This window comes from Pagrus major, chromosome 9 (genome assembly GCF_040436345.1).
Source record: "Pagrus major chromosome 9, Pma_NU_1.0".
NCBI lineage: Eukaryota > Metazoa > Chordata > Actinopteri > Spariformes > Sparidae > Pagrus > Pagrus major.
Genome location: NC_133223.1, coordinates 6,357,919 through 6,377,546, shown reverse-complemented (window position 1 = coordinate 6,377,546; position 19,628 = coordinate 6,357,919). Strand labels below are relative to the sequence as shown.

The 19,628-nt window shown below is 42.3% G+C and overlaps 2 protein-coding genes across 2 annotated transcripts in view; one reads left to right on the top strand and one right to left on the bottom strand.

Annotated features, from left to right (window-relative positions):
* Positions 1 to 11,750, top strand: part of fer1l6 (fer-1 like family member 6) — a 37,796-nt gene extending 26,046 nt beyond the window's left edge. Inside the window, exons 28-46 of the mRNA XM_073473355.1 lie at positions 266 to 491; positions 595 to 728; positions 813 to 935; positions 1,019 to 1,064; positions 2,305 to 2,349; positions 2,909 to 3,003; positions 3,925 to 4,053; positions 4,133 to 4,273; positions 5,477 to 5,604; positions 5,712 to 5,882; positions 6,162 to 6,316; positions 7,454 to 7,596; positions 8,229 to 8,317; positions 8,861 to 8,959; positions 9,106 to 9,226; positions 9,382 to 9,502; positions 9,589 to 9,746; positions 9,844 to 9,944; positions 10,240 to 11,750. Coding sequence (XP_073329456.1) covers positions 266 to 491; positions 595 to 728; positions 813 to 935; positions 1,019 to 1,064; positions 2,305 to 2,349; positions 2,909 to 3,003; positions 3,925 to 4,053; positions 4,133 to 4,273; positions 5,477 to 5,604; positions 5,712 to 5,882; positions 6,162 to 6,316; positions 7,454 to 7,596; positions 8,229 to 8,317; positions 8,861 to 8,959; positions 9,106 to 9,226; positions 9,382 to 9,502; positions 9,589 to 9,746; positions 9,844 to 9,944; positions 10,240 to 10,420 — 2,406 coding nt within the window. The 3' untranslated portion in view covers positions 10,421 to 11,750. The remainder of the gene's footprint in view (positions 1 to 265; positions 492 to 594; positions 729 to 812; positions 936 to 1,018; positions 1,065 to 2,304; positions 2,350 to 2,908; positions 3,004 to 3,924; positions 4,054 to 4,132; positions 4,274 to 5,476; positions 5,605 to 5,711; positions 5,883 to 6,161; positions 6,317 to 7,453; positions 7,597 to 8,228; positions 8,318 to 8,860; positions 8,960 to 9,105; positions 9,227 to 9,381; positions 9,503 to 9,588; positions 9,747 to 9,843; positions 9,945 to 10,239) is intronic.
* Positions 11,635 to 19,153, bottom strand: LOC141002158 (uncharacterized). The gene is made up of 10 exons (XM_073473357.1): positions 18,930 to 19,153; positions 17,559 to 18,052; positions 17,328 to 17,477; positions 16,878 to 17,116; positions 15,870 to 15,986; positions 15,323 to 15,401; positions 13,782 to 13,987; positions 13,545 to 13,631; positions 12,977 to 13,055; positions 11,635 to 12,674 (listed from the first exon to the last, which is right to left on the bottom strand). The coding sequence occupies exons 2-10, from the start codon at positions 17,995 to 17,997 to the stop codon at positions 12,415 to 12,417; spliced, it is 1,656 nt and encodes a 551-aa protein (XP_073329458.1). The 5' UTR covers positions 17,998 to 18,052; positions 18,930 to 19,153; the 3' UTR covers positions 11,635 to 12,414.
* Positions 19,154 to 19,628: the final 475 nt, after the last annotated feature.

The following is a 19,628-nucleotide window of genomic DNA, read 5'->3' as shown; positions in this document are numbered from 1 at the left end:
TGAGCTTGTGTTGGACCTCAGTAGGGCTCTGGTGGCTGGATGGGAACAAATCCCTGCAGTTAGGCTCCAAAATCTGGTGGACATCTGATACAGATCAAAATTTTAGCTCATGGTTTGGAATGAGATGTTCAGCAATCACATACGGGTGTGGTGTTCACGTGTCCATACTTTTGGCCATGTAGTATACTCTGGAACGAGGACACTTGTTGGATGATTCCTGGGATTTATTCATATAACATACAAGCTGTACTCTGCTGACCTTCAGGAGTTACCAGAGAACGAACACCTCCATCCTCCTCTCAGTATCACTGTTGTTGATTGGCGGGCCTTCGGTCGCAGCACGTTGGTTGGAAACCACATCATCAACAACCTCAAGGCCTTCAAATACACTCCACCTCCAGCCCTGCCTGCTCCCGCACAGATACACAAACCTCCCAAGGTGGAATACACCCCTGAACCAGCACTGACACCAGAGCCACAGAGCACTGAGGGTAATGTGTTTATTTAATTAACATGATGATGCTGATGCAGGTCTGTAGGCTTGGGCTTGTTCTTGTCCCAGAGCAAGATTTTTCTTTGTCTCTCGTCTATTAGGACCGTCCCAGCATGCTGGAGAGACCAGTGCGACTGTATCACTAACAAATCAGGACTTCCTCATCACTGTGGAGGATGAAGCCCCACCTCCAGCCCCGCCCACACCAAAGCAGGAAGGACCCAGGAAGAAAAAGGTGAACATTACTGCATATATAACTGCATAAATACCTATGGATATTCTTATGGATCACATGCATGTGTGTGTATTTTAAATCCAGGACAGCAGAACAAAGACAGCACGTGGTCGTTCTACCAAGCGGAGAAGGAGGACCATCGCCGATGAATCAGCAGAGAGTGTCATCGACTGGTGGTCCAAATACTACGCATCTGTAGAGAAAGAGGTAGCGGTGATTGTTGAGATTTATTGCCAAAGATGATAAACTTTTTTTATAAATAGAAACATGAACATGTGTTTGTGTTCCAGGCCAAGCAGAAGGATGGCTCTCCATTCCCCCAGGTCTTTGAAAAAGGTAAGAACTCTTCTCTTGTTACATCGTGCCCCTGTGACCCGTCAGTCTGGTTGAAGGTGCCGTTGTTTGTTTAATTCGATGTCAAAGGTCCATATCAGTGAACTGGTCGCCTCTCTATCTATGGGGTGTGAATGAACCCTGAAATGAAAAATCAGTCATTATCTCCTCCCTCCATGCTGATGGAAAGTCAGGTGAAGTTTCTTAGTTCACAAAACATTTCTGGAGCTTCACAGCAAAACAGTGAAGCAACATTCACATAAACAGCTGAGGTAGCTGTGGACAACAGAAAAAACATGAAATAGCTCCATACAGCTCGTCTGGTGTAATCCAAGTCACCAGAAGCCCCGAGATCCTAAACTGATGTAAAAGGACATTTATGACACCCTCGCCATGCGTTTGAGCTTGTGCACCCACAGCAGACGTTTTTGCTCAGCAGCTACAGAGAAGTTTCAGATTGAAATAAAAGTATAAAGAACGTGGGGATCTCAGGTCTTTTGTAGACTATACATCTGAGGGGCTGTATGGGGTCCCCATCTTCAAGCGCCAAGCTTCAATCACATACATGAGAATTTTCATTCGTATCCAGTTCCCTTATTATTCCGCTACTTGATACTTAATGAACGAACACTACTCTATGTCACAGATAACAGTAATGAAAAGAAATGGGGAGGAGGGATCGCTACTGGCTGCTGTGTTGTTTTGTAATTTTTCATAGTCCAATGGCTACTTTTTACACATGCGTGGGTCATGGCCGGCTACTTTTATTTTACTATAGAAGAACAGCAGAAGGACCTCAAGTAAAAAGTAAAAAATGTAAACAAATAATAAATCCTGTACACATCACATTTATTATTAAAGGGCATTGTTAAGGTCAACTTTTTCTTTTTCTTTTAATACTGTGATAAATATCATAGCGTGAGTTTTTCACCAGTCAATGCTGTGCTCCCATCTTGTTTCTGCTGCCACCAAGTGGCTGATAAAGTTGTTGCAGATTTAAACACCCACAAAAAGTATGACAGGGTCCGCTCCACTCTAGATGTTGATTGTGGTGTGTAGCTTCACAAAAAAGAGTTGACTGTGATCAGTGAAATCTTTGCAACACATTTGTAAAGCGCATGTTACTTTCACCACTGATAGTTTAAATTTAGATCTCTTATAGATATGGTGAGTGAACTGGTCAGGTTATCAGGTTATTCCATAATTTCCCCCTGACCCACACACATGTGGTTGTGTATTGCAGCTTTGCCGTACCAGAGCTTGCTCAGCGCTGGAATAGACTCCTTGGGTAAGGACTGAAGGAGTTGTGTCATTCAGGGGCAGCATGTTCCAGTTATGTGTGACCCCTGTTCATTCTGACTTCCTGGGGGAAATGTTCTGCTTGCTAACTTGTTTACTGACTGAGGCTCTGGGAACTGACTGTATCTCCCTGGTTTCTGTGGTACAACCCTGTGTATTGGCAGCTGTGTTGTTCAGCTCGTTCAGGGTGTTACACTGTTGATGTACTGGATGTCAGTCCTGTCACTGCATGATCTGCCCTGCAGCTACCGCTGTTAACCTCCAGCTCCTGCTTTTTTGCATACTATGTGTTGGCCTGAGTTTATCGTAGAAGGATTAGTGTGCAGTTCTTCATGGCGGACAGTGTCTGAAGTGTTCATGCTGGTGGAGATGAGGGACATGTTATCACTGTGAGGATTCTGAGTGACACTTTGGAGCATGGTGTTCCTGAAGTCACTGAAAAACTGATCGACTCTAGTTTGTTTCCTGATGTTAACTGCTGTGTCATCACAATGCTACGCTGCTTTGTGTCGTATAGCACTGAATACATGTCTGGTTTGTTTCATCAGTCAGCAGCTCGGATGGAGATAAGAAGAAAAAACAGAAAGGAAAAGGAACCCTGGAGCCAAACGTTGGTCAACCTACTAAATTAGCCACACTCAAGGTACTCGGTTCACACACACTGCACACAAGTTTGATGACACAGTTACATTCAAACTAGATGTTCAGAATGAAAGAGCGACCAGTTGTGATGAACTACAGAAAATACAACAGAGATGAAGTTCCTTAATGCTCTAGAAGGTGTTGTTGGTAACAGTGTATAGTCTGTGGTTGATTGACAGCTTGCTCACTCTCCTATTAGTTTTATCTGTTTGGGTGAGACAATGTGCATGTACAGTATATCAATATAGCTCAGATCAGTGTTTATAAAGGATGGACTGTTTTTTCTTCTACCAACATGTATAATTTCACATAAATACTGACATGATTCTGTTATCCGTGGAATTTTTTAAATTATTTTTGGTGGATTTGTTAAAAAACCTGTATGACCTATCAGTTAAAAGTTTTAAACAAACCCAGTATATTCCAATATACTCCATCTAATGATTGTATAACTGGTAGAACAACTAGGATCTGAGTTGAGTATGTGAATTCTTTAATTATGCCATGTGATTTAGAAGTTACACCTCATGTCAGTGTTTCTTGCGGCTCATTCACATGGGAAAGCAAAGTCTGTATTTTACTCGTATTTATTGATATTATCTCCTGGATATGAAGTCAAGGCTCCGCATAACATCAACCTACAGAAGTGAAACGTGTCTTCTTCAGCAGTCACATTATTATTATAGTTCAGAGTTGATTGCTTTACACACATTTGCAGCTCATTTAAATCAAGTAAAAGATGCTTTACATACATGGGATTAAGATCGCAGACGTCCTCCACAATTATAACAAAATTACAATTGCAGTTACAGCTTTAGAGGAAATGTCACTAATCTGTGGTATTATTAAAATCCAACAATATATCTTCGCATTGATAAATGTTAGGAAGAGAAATGTAATGACGCTCACGATCTCTCTACAGCTGTACAACAGGGAGCTGGAGGCAGAGTTTGGGCCTTTTGATGACTGGGTGAACACATACGAGCTGTTCAGAGGGAAAGCCAGTGAGGAGGAGGGAGCGACTGAGGAGAGATTTGTTGGCAAATTCAAGGTGAGACGATTAGCTTTACCCTACAAGCATATTGACGACATATCTTCACACTGATCTAATCCACTATGTGCATATGCAGGGACGATTCTGCCTGTATAAACTGACTGAGGAAGATGAAGAGGACTGGGATGAAGCCCCTGACACTGGGCACTTCAGAGTCAACAGAGGAATCCCTCCCAACGGCCCGGTCCAAGTCCTCATACGGGTTTACATCGTCTCTGTGCGTTCTCATTTCTAAAGATAAAACTGATCCTGAGGTGTTGACAGTGATAATAGTCTTTAATAGGAGCATCTCAGCATACAGAAACTGTCCACAGTATTGAAAAAAGCCCATATTTATATTTATCTTGCTGGGTTTATGTTTAAGAAAATTAACTTCATGTACTTTGAGCAGAGTGACTGGCGAAGTTGCCCTAAGAACATGATTCAGCAACTGTTCTCCATTAAAAAATTCAAAAGTCAACTTTATTTCTACAGCTCAGAATAACACATCTGCGTTAGAGGGCTTTACAATCTGTACAACATACATTACTGACAGCTATTCAGGATACACACCAGAAATACAGCCCTAATAAAGGCCACTGACAGTGTCGAGCAAGAACAAGCTCAATTTTGAAAGTATCCACCTCCGAGCCTGTGTACCATGAGCGCTGCACGTCGTTGTCATCGTTAACCATATCCAACTACTTTTTGTGTCACTCACATGTAAGGAAACACCTCACATTATCATAATTAATGCAAACAACAAACATGGCTATAGCACTTTCTCAGCCATTCTTGTGCAATTAGCTTGCTAATAGCTAGCTCAAATCATATTCAGCTACCCCTGTGGAAGACTTTGTCATAATGAGTTCACGGCACAGTGCAAAGAACTAGAATATGAAAGAACACACTTCAGAGAGGAGGTTAACTACTGTTGTTTTCTCCAAATGATTGTCAGGGCTGATAATGTTGTGATCCGACTGATTTCCTGACTGCAGTCACACTGGGAACAGAAGCCTTTCCTGCACAAAGTCGAGGAACACACAACGTGTCAATGTTCTTTCATTTTCTGGAGGCATTTCTTAATCAGAAGTCTCATCTCCCATTGACTTCCATACAGCTGTCACAACAGTCTAGCACCAAAGCAAGATTCACTTCCTTCATTTTTAGCTTCCTTGGCATAGTGCAGGAAGGCATTACCTATTACTATTGGCCTGCACCTTACACAGATACTGGATTGTTTTTATTGATTGATTGCTGTTAGGATAGATGTGAATTTGTTTTTTTTAACAAATATAATGAAACATGCCTCTGGAATAACTTACCAACCCAACTCTAATATTAGGGAAGCCATGAAAATTCATGCAAAAACAGGGAGACTACGTAAACTCAGACTAAAGCATCGTGTTATATAATGTAATGTCCCCTCCTCTCTCCCCAGGCGTCGAACCTGCACCCAGCTGACCCGGATGGGAAGGCGGACCCTTACATTGTTGTTCGGCTCGGCAAAAACGAAATCAAAGACAGAGACAACTACATCCCTAAACAGCTGAATCCTGTGTTCGGAAGGTTACTGACTGACTGACTCCAGCTTACCTCTGTGTTTTAAAGTTGAACGTGTTTCATTTGTGAAGCCAGAACTTCTCAAGCTGTTTCGCTTCCATTTCTTCTTCAAGGTCTTTCGAGATGCACGCAAAGTTTCCTCAGGAGTCTCTGCTGTCGGTCCTGATCTATGATCATGACTTGGTGGGAGGGGACGACCTGATAGGAGAGACTCGCATTGACCTGGAGAACCGGTTCTACAGTCGACACAGAGCCACCAGTGGACTCCCGACTGAGTACAGCATGTAAGTCTGGGTGCCAGCCTTCATTCAACAGGAGAAACTGAGTTTGAGTCTATTCATTCTGCTGGTTGGAGTAACTCTTACTTCATCTCTGAGCTCTTATTTGGTGAAGAATTGTAGAAAAAAGAACTTTCATCTGATGAAACAAATCTATTAAAGGAAGAAAGACTGACGTGTTTGGAGAAACCTTCCGAAGCTTTTATTATTAACTTATATTTTGTTTAATAATCATATGAAAACAAGCAAGTGTGCCTCCTCTGCCCCTCTCTGTCCCTCTCTTAGTGATGGTTATAATGCCTGGAGAGACTGTCTGAAGCCATCTGAGCTGTTGTCCAAGCTGTGCAGAGAGAACGGTCTTGAAGATCCTCAGTTCAGACCAGGACGCATCACTGTGGCTGAAAAGGTTTTCACTGGCAAGACACTCTTCGTGCATGAAGGTAAAGATGTGATCTTGGTCTCCTCCTTGAATCTTTAGTTTACCCCCAACCTTCAGCATTTTTAATAAGCACTAAGTACACATTTAATTAATCTTTCACAGCACACTATAATGTAGTTGCGACCGGCTACCAGGACATGTTAACAGTATTTGTCAATAGTTACATACAGTAAATATCATTACAACTGCTGTACTATGTCGACAAGCCTCCCTTTGTTCACATAGCTACAATTCTCTTACTAAATTAACCATTTTAAAGGTATAAGATGTCATTTTTAATGCAGAAATATATAAAAATCCACAAGTTTACTCAAGATAACGTTGTGTTTCATTTGGTCGCCTGTCACTGAGAATATGTCTTAACATACTGCGAATAAAACTAAAACATGAGATCGTTCATGAACATTTGTGCCTCAGTCAGATTAGATTGATTTCATCAGCAGTGGTGGTTGTTTTATGGTATGTTTTGAATTAAGTTCTTGGACATTAGCTGTAAGCTAGCAAGCAACAACACACACTGAGGGTGTGTGTGTGTTTCTGAATTCAGGTCAACCTATCACTAAGCTCAGCGCTTGTTTTCCCTGCTCCTCTCTGTAACGTTACGTTCATGAGTAAAGTACGTTACAATAACATTATGGTACATCCAACAGTGGAGGTCATCTCTGCTGCAGTCAGGGTGATCAACAGGAGTGAAGATAAATCCACTTTCTAATCACAAAAATGAAAAAGTCATCTGTGAGCTGTCCTCCCGTCGGTAAATGTGATGTGACTGCGGGTGTTTATTCCTCCAGAAGGTCTGGATCTGCACCGACTCTCTCCTCCAGATCTGCGCTGAGCAGCAGCTTTGCCTCCCCACACCACCCGGCACTCCCCTCACAACACTCGGCAAACATCTTTTGTGTTGATAAAGAGAACCTAGTGGCACAAATGAAATATTGTGCATTTTTATGTTCATTTCTTTTTTTAGATAATCTGAATCTTGTTGGATCCTGAGCCTTAATAATGCAGACAGCAGCAGCGTCACTTTGAACCTTCATGTTAGTGTGTGTGTGTGTGTGTGTGTGTGTGTGTGTGTGTGTGTGTGTGTGTGTGTGTGTGTGTGTGACATTAATGAATATGATGTGTGCACATCTCTCAGATGAGCCAGTGGAGTCCTATGAGCACCTGTCTCTGAAGATCCTGCATCGCTGGGCGGAGATCCCAGCTGTGGGATGCAAGCTGGTGCCAGAACACATAGAGACCAGAACGCTGTTTAACAAGGCTCGGCCTGGCATGGACCAGGTACTTTGAATATTATCTAACAAGTGCATTTTCTGAATGTAACTTATCTTGACACAATGGAAATTAACTGTTTTTACCAGGCTCATGAATCCTGCTTCCAAATAGGAGCAGACATTTCTGTCTTACAGCAACCTCAACCTTGAGCATCATTAACAATATGATCTAATAAAAATCTTTACATGAATCAAATTTCTGAATACTTCTGTCTGGTACTGGTACTTTATACTCACATCAGTTAATAATCTACAGTGTTGTCAAAACAACAGGAGAATTTACAACGTGTAGTAGACTTGTTAGTTATAAACTCTCAATTATAACAGGCTCTGATTGTATCCTTAAAGTCACAGGGAAACACTGGAAGGCTATTAGTAGCTGGTGGAGCAAATGGAGATCATAATCTGCGCTAATGTCACTGTTATTTCTTTGGGTTGCAGCTTTATTTTGTTTCTATACAGAAGCTCAGTGACTGGCCTCACACATGGGTCTGTGTCATTTCATCAAGTGTTTTCCTTTCTGCATCACAGCTGTCCCCATTCACAGTAGCTATGGCAGAGTGCTGTCATGTGAGAAAGACATGTGTCTTTGAGGAATCTTTTCAACACTAATACGTGTGTGTGTGTGTGTGTGTGTAGGGCCAGGTCCAGATGTGGATAGACATGTTTCCCATGGACTTGCCTCATCCAGGACCTTCAGTGGACATTTCACCTCGAAAACCAAAAGGGTGAGAGCTGTCTCCTTCAGTCTGTAAAGGTCACATATTTTGCTCATTCTGAGGGTCATGTTTTTCCATCAGGTGTCTACTAGAAATGGTTTACATACTTTGGTTTACATACCATTTTCTTATACCGCCCGTTACTGCAGCACCTCTATTCACCCTCTATCTTAATGTTCTGTTTTAGTTTTTTTCTCTTTAAGGCCCCACATTAAAAGCCCAGTTTGCTCTGATTGGTCAGCTCTCACAGGCCTGAGCGGGTGCTCTGGGGCGTGGCTGTGGGTGGTGCTTGTATAGTTGTGACATCACAACCTTGCAGAAGTCCTAATGGCTCATTAAAGACACAGTTACTGAATGTTTCAGTGTGCATCTCTCAGTGGATTGAGTGTTTTCATACTTTCCCATTATTTATACAGCACCCAGACCAGCTTTATTATCAAACAGATATGGAAGTCTCACTTCATATAATATGGGACCTTTAAAGTCTTGAATTAAACAGTAATTATTCTACTTATTTTGAAAAGGGGAACTAACAGCCGTGTGTGTGTTCAGGTACGAGCTGCGTATCATCATCTGGAACACAGAAGATGTGATTCTGGAGGACAGCAACTTCCTGACCGGCCAACAGTCCAGTGATATCTACATCAAAGGGTAACTCCAAGCTCTGTTCAATATTCAGATGTTTATCACACTCATAATTTTCTTTTACTTTGCTCACACCTAATTGAAAACAGTATGTACTGTATGTTCCTGTACTGAAACAAGTTGTCTAAAGAAATGTCCATCTTTGTCTGTAGCTGGTTGAAAGGTTTAGAGGACGACCGACAGGAGACAGACGTCCACTACAACTCTCTGACTGGAGAAGGAAACTTCAACTGGCGCTTTGTGTTCCCCTTCAACTACTTGCCTGCTGAGAAGGTGCTGACGTAAACACAGGCAGACAGACAGCAGTGTCACACCTGCTGAAACAAGCATGACCTTGAATCCCCAGCAGCTCCAGCTGTTATGCTGATGTAGAAAAATGACCAATATCACATTATCAACACATGTATGTTTCCCTCTCTCTCTCTCAGGTAGTAGTGGTGAGGAAGAGGGAGAGTATTTTCTCTCTGGATAAAACCGAGCAGAAGCTTCCTGCCATCCTCATTCTGCAGGTCTGGGACTTCGAGACGCTGTCCTCTGACGACTTCCTAGGTGTGTGTGAAGGCTTCTCCAGGTGTATATGTCTCTCTCCATTTGTACTGTATATTTGACTGTGCGTGTGCATCGTGTGTGTGTAGGCACAGTAGAGTTAGACCTCCATGGTTTCCCTCGGGGGGCAAAGACAGCAAAGTCATGTAAGGCGGACATGTTGACAGAAGGGCTGGAGAGAATCTCCATCTTCCAGCAGAAGAGAGCAAGAGGCTGGTGGCCCTTCAGCAAGTCTGGAGAGCTGACGGTGCGTTCACAGACACACACATGCTGCACAAAACCAAGTCATGCAGATTGACAAACACTTTTACTGTCAAGTGTAACGTGTGTTCTGAATCCATCAGGGGAAAGTGGAGGCAGAGTTCCATCTTGTGACAGCTGAGGAGGCAGAGAAAAATCCTGTTGGCCGAGCCCGCAAAGAGCCTGAGCCGCTGCCAAAACCAAAGTAAGAGTCAGGCAGTATTCTCTGTAAAGTAACTCTGATCTGCTGTGTGTTCTTAATGTGGCGGTGTATGTTTTGACACAGTGGAGGACAATGTGACTTAAAAAATGTTCAAAACAAGAAGTAAATGCCTGTTGTAGGTGAATTGGATACTAGTGTACTCAGCGCGATGAGACGCCAGTTTTGTCAGAATTACTCAAAGCACTGCTCTACTTTAATTAAGCTGGTAGAAAATACCAATGCTGCTCAATGTACTTATGAATAAAACTACTGTATCCTCTGTTCCCCTCCTCCCCAGTCGTCCAGACACCTCCTTCTCCTGGTTTGTCAATCCTTTCAAGTGTTTCTTCCACTTGGTGTGGCGAAGCTACAAGAAGTACATCATCATCGCCCTGATCCTGCTCATCACGGTGCTGTTCCTCGCCCTGCTCTTCTACACACTGCCGGGAGCCATTTCACAAAAGATAATCAATGGATGACACACACACAAGAAATACTGAAAAACACAGATGAACTCCCCCTCAGTTCAAAGGATGTGTGTCCTTTTCAGCTTTTTACTCCAGTTTGAATAACATTTGCTAAAATTAAACTGCCCAGTGTTTAAAACAATGGAAGTACATGTTCATGACCTATTTTAAAGATCTATACCTCTGTCAATAGAAACAAATGGGTCCTGAGAGCCATAGGAATGTTTTTAAGTACTGAGACACCCACTAGTGCATCAGTTTATGGTCTTGTTGACAATATCAAATACCTAGAATATGCCGAATCTTCGGTCAATACTTTATAATACTTATATGCTGCATGGAAATCATTGTCCTCTCCAGACCCGTGATGAATATATCCTGTAGTTGCACTGTTAAACAGACAGAAACCTGGAGCAAAACTCACTGACCTTCTGTACAAACTGTCAGCCTGTTCAGCCAAAGCTATTATGAGACTCAGGCAGTCTGATTTGATTCAGATTCAGACAACTTCATTAGTGACACCACTTTAACAAACTGAGTGGGTATTTTCCAAATGTAGGTCTCTTTATTATGAAATTTGCTCTGTGGCTGTATCTGTCTGCTGAGCTGCTGAGGAGGGATACATAGCCGGGTACAAAGAGGTGGCAATAAACTTGCACCTGCAACCAGCATGAAGATACTGACTTCATTTGGCTCACACCAGCTGCTTCAGCTGAACTATGATCTGTATTTTATACAGAACGAGGACTGTGGATTTTAATACAGTGTAGTCATGGTACGAAGGAGCTGCTTTACAGCCACCATGAAGAGCTGATTACAGCAACCAATAATAATACATATAAGAAATGATATGTGATAAATGAGACCTTCCCGTCTCTCTGTGTTGTCTATACAAGCATGTGGACGAGTTATTGAAGTAGTTTCTTGCTGCTGGACTGTGGATTTCTTTGTGAAGGACTCTGGTCAGATTTTTCACGACCATTCAAAGGATGTGACTTTATGCCTGTTCTCAGTGCCTCTCTCCTCTCTGCTAACAGAGCGCAACAGTAGCTAACGTTAGTTTAGAAATGGAGTCCACTAACATAAACTAACCACCAACTACCAGCACATCACAGAAGCTCCGCAGAGCCCCTTCCTTTATTCTTAAAAAATCTGTACCAATGTCTTAAGCTTGTTGTAATATACATATTATCTATTCAGGAAGAAAATAAAAGTTCAACACAGTGTTTATTTTAACTGCATTTATTAGAACTGAACAAGGCATCAGGCCTCTCATTATTATCTGGAGACTGACTTTGTACTTTGGCCGACTGACAAATAAAATATAAAAAGAGGACTGACAGTATTTGTGCCTCTGGTTACTTCTTTGTGTCCTCATCATGCCAAGTAGAAGTGTGTCTTTTTTTATGCAATTCAGCTCCACAACAAAGTGCACAAATTACACCCACGCACTGTAAAACAGTGTCTGTCCAATATTTAAAAGACAGTCACATGCACACTTAAAAAACAATGAGACAACAATATTGTTCCTGTGGTACAATATTTCAATCAAATCAAACAACTATTTTGTATGTAAACATGTACAGGACAGAGAGAGAACTTTATCACAATGAGTTAACAGTGCCTGATCTTGATCTACTGGATGTTATGTGTAACTGATGTAAAACGAGGGTAAAAGAGTTCTGATGAGCAGAGTTCTGAATAGCAATGATAAGGTGATCCATATCAGGGGCTCTGATTATTTTGTCTGTACATATGGTTCAGTCCAGATGGACTGAAACACTGTCATCTACGCTCAGTAAAGAAGTGAATTCACTTTTAGCACCAGTCTCTCCTTGTAATGTGTTGTGAATGGAAATTCAATGTTGCGTGAGCAAATTATTGACAAAATGATAAAGTGTCTGATTAGGTAAGCTCCACAGGCTGACAACACAAAGATGGCTGCATCACCACTCCAGGACTGAGCACATTCTGCAAGCGACTTCTCCTGAACACCAACCAACATCTCACTGCAAGATATCTGCATCTGTCAGGGAGATACTCTGCTGCGGTAGGTTGACCTGGGGGTAGGATGACGATGACGATGATGTCACAGTGTGCCGATGTGTGGCCATGTTGGGGCCTCTGAGGAGCAGAGAAGAGGAGGAGGAGGTCGTAGGTATGAAGGGAAGACTAGCAGAGATGCTGTTTGCTGCCGACATGTTGAGGAAGCTGTTGGAGTGAGGCGGCGCTGAGCTCTGTCTCTGCTGAGTACTGGAGGGGGCGGCTGAAACACAACATGGCAAAACAGTCGCCCTCACTTTCCTGAGACAGCATTTATATCATTTCATCTTAAACAGGACTATTTAATCATGCTCAATTAGTGCATAGTTTTTAATTTGTGAATTTAAGAAGAGGATGTTTTTGAGGAGAGAGACGATCTGCTGTGGCTCTCTCTGCACTCGTGTGTCATTATGAAAATGAAGGCTCTGTATGTTGCTTAAGTGAAGAAAACTGTGACAGAGGAACGACACAAGCCAGTGATAACTGGGACAGTCGACAACAGCTTCAAAAAGAGAGTCATCTTACCATGATGCATTCTGGGCTGCTGATGCTGGCTGCTGATGGGAAAGCCAGTTTGAGAAAGACCTGCAGCGCCACCTAGAGCCTGAGAGTGGCAAAAGAAAAAAGGGGAAGGCATTTCATTCTGTGTCAAGTCCCAGTGACTCCTAGTCAGTAAGTAACAGTGAGGTTTGTAGGTTGCAGCTTACGTGTTAATTATTCAAAACCATGTAGCAGATCCTGTGCAACTGGGCAAAGTACTGACCATGACATCTAAAGTAGGATCCGCTGCTGTAATGTGAGTCAAGGTATCACTTACTAACTAGAGTGCAGTCACTTACAGCACGCAAATAAAGTTGTGACATTAACAGCTCTAAACAACTAAAGAAATCACTGAACACTTGATACAAAATCAGCCAAAACAAAGACCTGAAAAAAGAAAATTCTAGTGTAATTCAACCTAAATGTTTCAGCCTGAAAATCTCCTACAGAGGGACAACTGATTAATATGACACTTCTTGTGTCAGGGACATAGCCATCATCTTAATAATCATGTACTCCTTTGTGTGATGGAAAAGCTAAAGTCACTACAGACCTGAGCCTGGTTAATACAGGCCTGGAGCTTCCTTTTTGCCCTCCATCTCGCCACCCTCAGTCTGGTCTTCTCTCGACGCTCTCGCACCTTTAACACGTCATCAGTTTTTACATTAAACAGGAAACTGCTAAAGGAGATGACCCTTTAAAATCTACAACTTTACAACATGTGTATTACAATTTAGCACATAGATAATTTGAATATGTTCAAATATTCAGAACACTAAGGCTGACTCACCATATCTGCCAGCAGAGGCTGAGGCAGCGTTTTTTCCAGCTCTCTGCGTCTGTTGAGGCTTCGCCGGCGGAGCTCGTTCCTGCGCAGTTTATATTCTTCATAAAGGCTGAGGTCTTTAGTCCAGGGCCGCACCCCCTGGCGAGGTGGGATACCAGGTGGCAAGGACACCATCGACAGCAGGGAGGCTGCTGGCTGAGGCATTGCATCTGAGAGCACACACAGGGACTTTTTTAATAATTAAATTAAGTACAGGCTGGAGGTGGATTGCTATGGCTGATTATTGATTTACATAATTAAAGATCCCCTCCATGGATTTATTAAGGCATATAAAAAATTCTCTAAAATGTGATTTTTGCAGAGAAAAAAGTATAATTACTTTAACGTTACATTAAAATCCTTACAATTCCACCTAATCCTTCTCCATCATTCAAGATTCCAGAATCTATGAATATTAGGGTTGTAATGGTACACGTAGGGTCCCAAACCGACTCGGTTAGTGGCGCTAATGTGCCTATAAGCTGTTTTCCAACCAGAGAGGAGCTTTTAGAGAAGACATTACCAAAGTAATTAGAATGTACATCGCGTTTACATTTGTTTTTATCAGCCATACATTAAAATATGACCTGGTGAGAGTTTATGTTCACCGTTTACTGCTTAATGCACTAACAAGCAAAAGTGAAGCAGCTTTTACTTTCTCTGCTCTCCTCCTGTGGAAAAAGCTTCCTGAACACCTGAGGTCTGCTAAAACTGTCATTAAATCTTAAAACATCACAGTTTACTGTGGCTTTACAACAAATTACATACACGAACCTCTTTAGAATCTGTAATTATTTATTTGCTTGCTTTTGTTATTGTCTTTAAAAGGCAATTTCTTTTATCTTAAACTATTTATTTAACTTTTTAGAACTTTTCCTTTGTTTTATTGTCTATTTAAATGCTATTTTAATTTCTAATGTCTTAACCAGGTGGAACAAACTGTAACAACACTGCTGTTAGTTAAAAATAAATGAAAAGAAACTGTGACCCCTGTACCGAGGTGCATACAGAACTGTGACTTCTATGTACCATTACAGCCCTAATGAATATACAAATAACTTCTACTTCACAAGTTTTAACTGTTGGACACAAGATGTCAGTGTGTGTGTGTACTAGAGGCTTTAAGTTTCTCTCACAATATTGTGTGCTGAATGTTGGACCAGCTTCCAAACTATTTGTGATGTCACAAATCATGCTCGTAGGTGGGCCTACAAGCATGATTTTCAATGAACAAAAATAAAATTTACACTTTGAGCAGTGAATGTGGAAACAGCCTTCTAGTGTCAAACTCTGCACACACATCATTCTACACAGTGAAGCTCAAACATTCAACTGTGGGACTAAGAAGGAAACAGTGGTCAATACTGCTTTGTAATGGAAATCATATGCTTACAATCAACACTGCCATCTTAGATTTTGTGCTCAGATTTTAAAATCAGCCAAGCAGTATAAACTCAGTAACATGCTTGACATCTGCCAACACTCACATGCACAGATTTACTCACAGGTGCTCGGTCCGGCTGAGCTGAAGGCAGTGGTGTGATTTCTCTGGCCGGACCACTCTGTCACTGAGTGAGTCTGAGCCTGGAGGAACAGACAGAAACATTAGACAGACTTCTGAAAGGCAGTGCATTCCAGGAATTATCTTGTGACGTGTTACTTTATGATCTGTTTGTATTTATTTTGTAATTGTAATTCAGTTACTTTAGTTTTCCAGAATCTTTTTTTTTTTTTTTTCTCATTCTGTTCTGTGGCAGCAAAGCACTCAATCAATTCCCTGTCCAGTGGGTAGAGAAATTCCACTGTGGTTTCGTCATCACTGGCAGATGTGTCTGTTTGTTCACTGAATGCTGGTGCTAATAGTTGCTGCAGGATCAAACTGTTCCTCTGTGAGGGATGGACTCCAGAGTGCCGTTGACCACTGATAATATGCAGAACTAACAGCACAAAGTCTTTCAGGAACTTTGCAGGGACTAACTTCTTAGAAATGTTTTTCTCTTGGAGAGAAGACGCTCACAATGACTGCTGAGCATTCTCAGATTTGATCTTCACCTCAGACTCTGGAAGATGATCCTGCTCCACCTGATAGTCCAGCAGCAGGGAGGCCTCCTCCTGCTCGTCCTCTGGCTCCTCCTTGATACAGATCACCTCCTCCACCTCCTGCTTCACCTGCATTACAACAGGAGACAAGCAGGATTTTAGGACTGGGACGAGTTTAATACCTCCACAAGTTTACTTAAGACGTGACAGCCAGATGCAAACATTCCTCTCTTAGTTCAGAATACTGTCTGGTAATGGATTTGTATCTTAATTCAGTTTAATACTTTTCTGTCTAGGTTAGCTGTGACTGTGACAGAAACATTCATTTCTGTGTATAATTTCTGCTGAACTCTGGTGACAAATTAAAGGTCACATGTCACGTTATTTTTCAGCTTCACAGACGTTCCAAGACGACATTATTTTTCTCATTCTGCCCATTACTGCAGCACCTCTATTCACCCTCTGTCTGAACACTCTTCCTGTCTGAACACTTTTCTTGTTTGTTGCCTTTTTAATTGGTGAATCTTAATTTTTGCCTAAGCAATTACATTTTGTGTTTCATTGTCTGAAGCACACATGTAATGATGAGCACTACAAGAATGTATTATTATTAGAACTATATCAACTATTGCATTAATTCTCGATTATTAAGTATTGTATTAAGTATCAATCACAGCGATATTTTTGCCTTCTACTATCTGATACTAGATGCACACTGATGAGCAGGAAAATCAAATGAAATGTAACAAAATTATTGGTATGTTTGTGCTAAAATAAATATGAATCTAATGTACTTTCTCTGATCTAAAGCATTTGTTTCTTCTTCTGTGTTCTCAAACTACAAATATATTAATATAGTGAGCCAGCCTTTTACTCTTTGTCCTTATTTTAAAAGAGGTCATAGGTCAAAGCGGGAAGCAGGGCCACCTCAGTGTGTGTGTGTGTGTGTGTGTGTGTGTGTGTGTGTGTGTGTGTGTGTGTGTGTGTGTGTGTGTGTGCGTGCACTGTATGTGCTGTTACCTGTGGAACAGAGGAGGGCAGAGTGGAGCTATCAGCCTGGGGGGAACCTTCCGGGAACAATGAGCCAGCACCTGGCTGCTGTCCTGGATCCAGAGTCAGGGCCTGGACCGGAGGAGGGGCTTCGACAGTGTCCACACCTTCTATTTGTGGCTGCAGAGTGATGGTCCACTCACAGTCGTCATCCTCCTGATCGTCATCCTTGCTCTGAGCTGTGTCTCGCTCAGTGGGACAGAACAAAACTGCACAAACGTAGACATGTTCAGTCTGCTGTCTCCATACAGGGATACAACATGACAACAATCATATTTGTCAATATGTGAGCAGCGGACTCTCTAGGGTTTCCTATTTTTTTTTACTTTAGGCTACTACCAAACCTTCCAAATCACATGTATAAAGCAGCAGAGGACAAACGAATATAGCACACACACACACACTCACTCAGTTCCATACCTGTACTGCTGTCCACAGATTGTGTTGGTGTGTTCACAGAGAGCGTTACAGGCAGCAGTAAGTCAGACGTGTCGGAGCTGGCAACTCCCACATCTGAATGACAGTTCACTCTGACTGCATGCCTGCTCATGCCCTGTGGAGAGGTGCATTCTGGGAGTACAAACACAGGAAACAGTGAGAGTCATTGAAGTGGACAGTCATGTAGATGTCAGTCCCTTTCGTGATCAGTACCTTGATTGCTTCTCGTCAGTGATCCCTCAGAGGTCCCGGTCTGAGTCGAGCATGGTGAAGAGGTCTCAGTGGAGGAAACTCCTGCACCACCTCTCTGAGCTTGGTGAAAGGTTGACGGGTGGATACGGACCACAGTGGAGGTGGATGCCCTCTGTTGCAGCTCCTCCTCCACTCCCTGCCGGTAGTACTTCAGCTTCAGCTCGGTGTAGCGCAGCTTGGCTCGAATGTTGTCGTTCTCCTTCTCTTTCAGGGCCTTTTCCCTCTGCAGCGCTGTGAGGTCCCTCTTCATCAGCGCCACCTGGGCTTTCAGCTCCTCAAACTTGATTCCCACCACTTTGAGCATCTCTGCCAGCACCGTCTCCACCGCTCCGTTCACTGCTCGCTCGACCACGGCACCCATCTGGCCTCGGATAAGCGACACAGCGATGCTGACATCCATTTTAGAAAAGACAACCGAACCCAAAAAAGCTGGAGAAGGTTCTTCAGAGTTTTACCTGCATGCACAATTATATCACAGTTCAGGAGAGCTGTTTAACCATACAGCTCTTTGTTTACAACTATGTCACTTGTTACAACTGTCTCAACAGTGACAGAACTTTAAAATGTTATAATTCAGAGAAATACTGTCAGTCACACTGAACATTTAGACCTCTGTTTTTATTAGTTACATCACCGTCATGCAATAATGTCTAGAAAACAAACAACCAACACAGCAGGGACAGGTAGAGGACAACCTTATAGGAAACCTATGATGGTTAAAACTGTATTAAGTATGACAATCACTAATGAACACATATTGTTCTCATTTCGTGGTATACTACTGACAACAGCATGAATAACAGGAGCAGTCCCCTGCATTAGTTCATACACTTTGTTCAGTATCTAGTATTTGGATCAGCTCTACAAAGTGTTTTTAGTGTCGAGCACACTGAAAGTGTTGTGAATGTTCCTCTCACTCCTGTAACAGGAGCTCAGTCAGGCTATTGTTTTAAGCAGACTGCACAGCTGTTCATCTGTACTATGTGACCGACACGTCAGAGACAGGATCATGAGCCACACTGTCAAATAAGACTAAGACAAAATGTGTGCATTTTGCAGAATTCCGTGCAGGTGTTTACGATGAAACTCACTAGCAAAGAAAAAATACTTCAATTAGCGTTAGCATTCTTTAGGTAGCTAATCTCCCTGTTAAGAAAATGCAGCCAACACGTTTCAGACTGTCTGGAGCAGACACAACCAGGTGTGTTCATGCTAACACTGACTTAAAACCAGTGGTGCAGACAGTTCGTGAGGCGTCTGCCCGGTCTCTATGTGGGTCAGACTCTGCAGTTAAAGTGGAGACTGGGAGGACAGAGGAGACATGTTACTCACCTGGTTTGTGATCAACCGTTCAGCCAGTTAACGTTAGCTGACTGCTAACTTTGCTAACGAGCAGCTTCTAACATTCTCTCTGTAGGCACATCATTAAACACTGGCCAACACTATTCATTAATGTATCATACATCACTAAACAAGCGGCAGAAAATGATCTTTTCACAGAGATGTAGGAATAAACAGTGTCGTAGCTGTGTGTTGCCATTACAGCACAACGCAGTGACGTGTTTCCGGGTCCAGCCAGTACGTAGAGCAAAGCGTAGAGCAAAGGTCGTCTATTGGACAGATGATCACTCTGTAATGAAATTGCAGCTTCTTCTTCACAGACACAGGTTGTATGTCTGAGCAACACAATTGTGCATTTGTTTAGAGTAAAGTAGTGTTCAAACTTTTTTTCCTTGAAGGGTCAAAACTGAAACTTAATGGTGAGCCACGCACCTAAAGCTATTGTGTCTCTTGTGTCGTTAAGATGGAGCCTACTTGGATCCCAAGTTCTCTTAGTTGACTGACTTTCTGTGCAAAGTGTCACCCTGCCGCTTATATCTACATTATGAAAGATAAATCCTGATGAGGCATCCTACATATTTAAAGGATAAGTTCACCCAAATATTAAACTTCAGTTATTCACTCACCCTGCCACCGATTAAGAGTCAAAAGTTTCGTAGTCCACAAAACATATCTTGAGCTTCACAGCAA

What these genes read in the sequence shown, in the direction of transcription:
- LOC141002158 (XM_073473357.1), bottom strand. Translation starts at nt 17,997, where the DNA reads ATGGATGTCAGCATCGCTGTGTCGCTTATCCGAGGCCAGATGGGTGCC. An exon ending in CCTGTATTAACCAGGCTCAG is followed by an intron (nt 13,056 to 13,544) that starts GTCTGTAGTGAC and finishes TGCCACTCTCAG; the next exon opens with GCTCTAGGTGGCGCTGCAGG. An exon ending in GCAGCCCAGAATGCATCATG is followed by an intron (nt 12,675 to 12,976) that starts GTAAGATGACTC and finishes GTTGTGTTTCAG; the next exon opens with CCGCCCCCTCCAGTACTCAG.